This window comes from Mastomys coucha, chromosome X, assembly GCF_008632895.1.
Source record: "Mastomys coucha isolate ucsf_1 chromosome X, UCSF_Mcou_1, whole genome shotgun sequence".
Lineage (NCBI taxonomy): Eukaryota > Metazoa > Chordata > Mammalia > Rodentia > Muridae > Mastomys > Mastomys coucha.
In genome coordinates this window covers 143,327,294-143,329,769 of record NC_045030.1, presented here as the reverse complement: position 1 = coordinate 143,329,769, position 2,476 = coordinate 143,327,294, and the positions used below count along the sequence as shown (strand labels likewise).

General features: G+C 42.2%; 1 protein-coding gene across 4 annotated transcripts in view; it reads left to right on the top strand.

Annotated features, from left to right (window-relative positions):
• Fam104b (family with sequence similarity 104 member B) overlaps positions 1 to 1,769 on the top strand; it is a 153,847-nt gene extending 152,078 nt beyond the window's left edge. For all 4 annotated transcript variants that reach the window (XR_004118314.1, XM_031368983.1, XM_031368977.1 and 1 more), the window contains exon 3: positions 741 to 1,769. Coding sequence is in view for 3 of the 4 variants with exons in the window: in XM_031368983.1 (XP_031224843.1) it covers positions 741 to 977 (237 nt within the window). In the remaining variant the exon portion in view is untranslated. The remainder of the gene's footprint in view (positions 1 to 740) is intronic.
• The last annotated feature ends 707 nt before the right edge of the window (positions 1,770 to 2,476 follow it).

Here is a 2,476-nt window from a genome sequence, read left to right as displayed (position 1 = left end):
TCACATACTATGGCCAGTATGACAGAGTGAAGAAATTTCAGAAGACAATTTTAATAGCAAACAGAGAAACACGCTACACTAAGCCCACAAAGAGTAGATCAAAAATGCTGCTCTGTCACTTACTATAGTTTTCATTAAAAAATGTCAAAGACATGTCAAGATAAGAGAGGAGCCTTGAATTGCTGTAGGAGGAACACATCTGTCTGCTCTCACGGATTCATAGGGAAAGATCCCATTATGTATAAGTAAGCATGTGTGCCCATCTACGTGAATGGAGTGTTTCCCATCATGTCTTTGCCACATTGGCACTTGGAATTTCATTCTATCTTACTTTCTTTGGGCCCAATCCTGACCTCATTCTGCAGAATTGATTCCTGCTTGATCCTGGAGAATGGGAACTTCCATCCCTGATGCAGGTAATTGGAATGCATGATGCAAGCAGGGCCAGTAGATGTGTCTAAGGAATAGGAAGCAAGAGAGCCTCTGTTTGAACCTTCTCCCTGGCACTTCCTAAGGACTGGCCTTTGGGCCCCTTGGAGACCTCTTTCCTGTTCTGTCAAATGGGTGCTATTAAACCCTGCTTTACCAACCAGGCTGGTGTCAGGAGTGAATGAACTGCCCAGTGATTGCACATTATTGACTGTGAAGTCTTTTGTAGAATGTGATGCCAATATTCATCAAGGGGCACAGGAAATGATGACAGTATCATAATAGCCATCCTCCTTCTGTCTTTCTTCCAGTCGACAAGCAGTGATAATGAAAGGAACCAAAGCAACATCAATATCCCCAATCGTGAGAGAGTGCCACAGAGCAGCTTAAACCAGAACACTGCTGAACTAGACTCCAATATCCCTGGGTTCTCCCAAGAGGAGGACTATGAAGTGTGCCAAGACCAAGATCCTTACTCCCACATTAACAACATCTTGAAAGAGGCTCATTTCTACAGCCTCCGGCAGAGAGGATATTCTCCGACATGATGGCCTATGCATCCTCCTTTTTTGTTTATAAAAATGAATGGCATTCCCGCAAAGCAGTCTTGGCTTTTGTCTGTATTTTCAGTAAGAGGTCAATGGGCATTGTATTCTTTTGTTGTGTTGCTCCACCACTGCAATCTGAAAGGGTCATTTATGATAGTTTGATATGTTTTCTGTCATGTCTGATGTCCTATTCATGTTAAAGTAGCAGCATGAGGACTTCTCCTGAGACTGAATTGATTACATGTCCAATTCATGTTAGTTTCCAAGTTGTTCATTTAGGGTGTACATGTTAAATGTCGTTTTAAAATGTGATTTCCTTATTTTGAAAAGTTAAGTGGCCTGGTAAAGTTTGTGTGTTTTTCCTTGAAATGTAAAAGAACAAACCATCGAGAAGCCAATACCAAACCAATAGTAATGTGCATCGGCGAGGAGGGGAAATATGGTTGGCATATTCTCATTCTGATATGAATATAGGCTAATCCTCAGAAGGGAACTGTGTACAGAAATTCTCCTCTACCTATACTGGTGCGAACACCAGCCCACGTAGGCTGTGAACTTGAACCCTGTGTATAGTCACTGCATTCATTGTGTTCCAAGGGAGAGGCCTTCTTCCTTTAACACTCTTGTGTGTGCTCTTAAGACTTGCGTGTCAAACACTAATAATGCAGTCAGAGAAGTGCATAGCAATGCTGTAGCTTCAGTACAAAATTGGATATTTACTGCTTCTGTGTTGTCTCTTACAGTTCTATCTGTTAAGTCTAATGTTGATAAAATCTAAGCTATTGCAAGTGATATCTGACTTGAGAGGTATTGTAAAGCTGGCTGGATGACTGTCCGTTGTCTAACAAATCATTCATGGGAAAGAGAGCATCTCAAGTCATCCAAATCCATACAGAGGTGTGGGGTGGGATGGGCCACTAGAACATTGCTTGCCTAGCTTGAGGCATAGCCTCAGAATGGCAAAGCTATAGGCACAGTTAATGTGGCTTGTGATGGGTGAGCTGAATTACCATTAGAAGCAACAGGCAGTGCCCCTTAGTGATGGATCTGTCTTGATGGTTAGTCATATTGAACAGCCAGCCAAGCCTATGGATGGACTTCTGCTGCCCATATTTTCTTGGCTGATCAAAGAACTGAAGGCAGCATACCTTGTGCCCTGTGGTTGTGAGGCCTATAACTGGTTTATATATTTACTGAGAAAAGAATGGCCTCCAACTCTTGGCTAAGCAGTCTCTACAAATGAACTTTATGCTCTGCAAAGTTCTGTAATTACCAGTAACAACAAAGTCAGAGAATCAGGTCTTCAGGAGAAGATGGGAGCCTTCTTGACAGGAGACAATGAAGAGATTCCTGGGTAACATTTTTTCTGTAGCAATAAAGTGAACAGCAAAACAATAAAAAGGAGAAGCTCTCTGAAATCTGAACCTGCATACACCTAACACAGTCCATGAGAACATAGCACGGTAGATCTGCAGCAGACATTATACCATGTGTAGGAA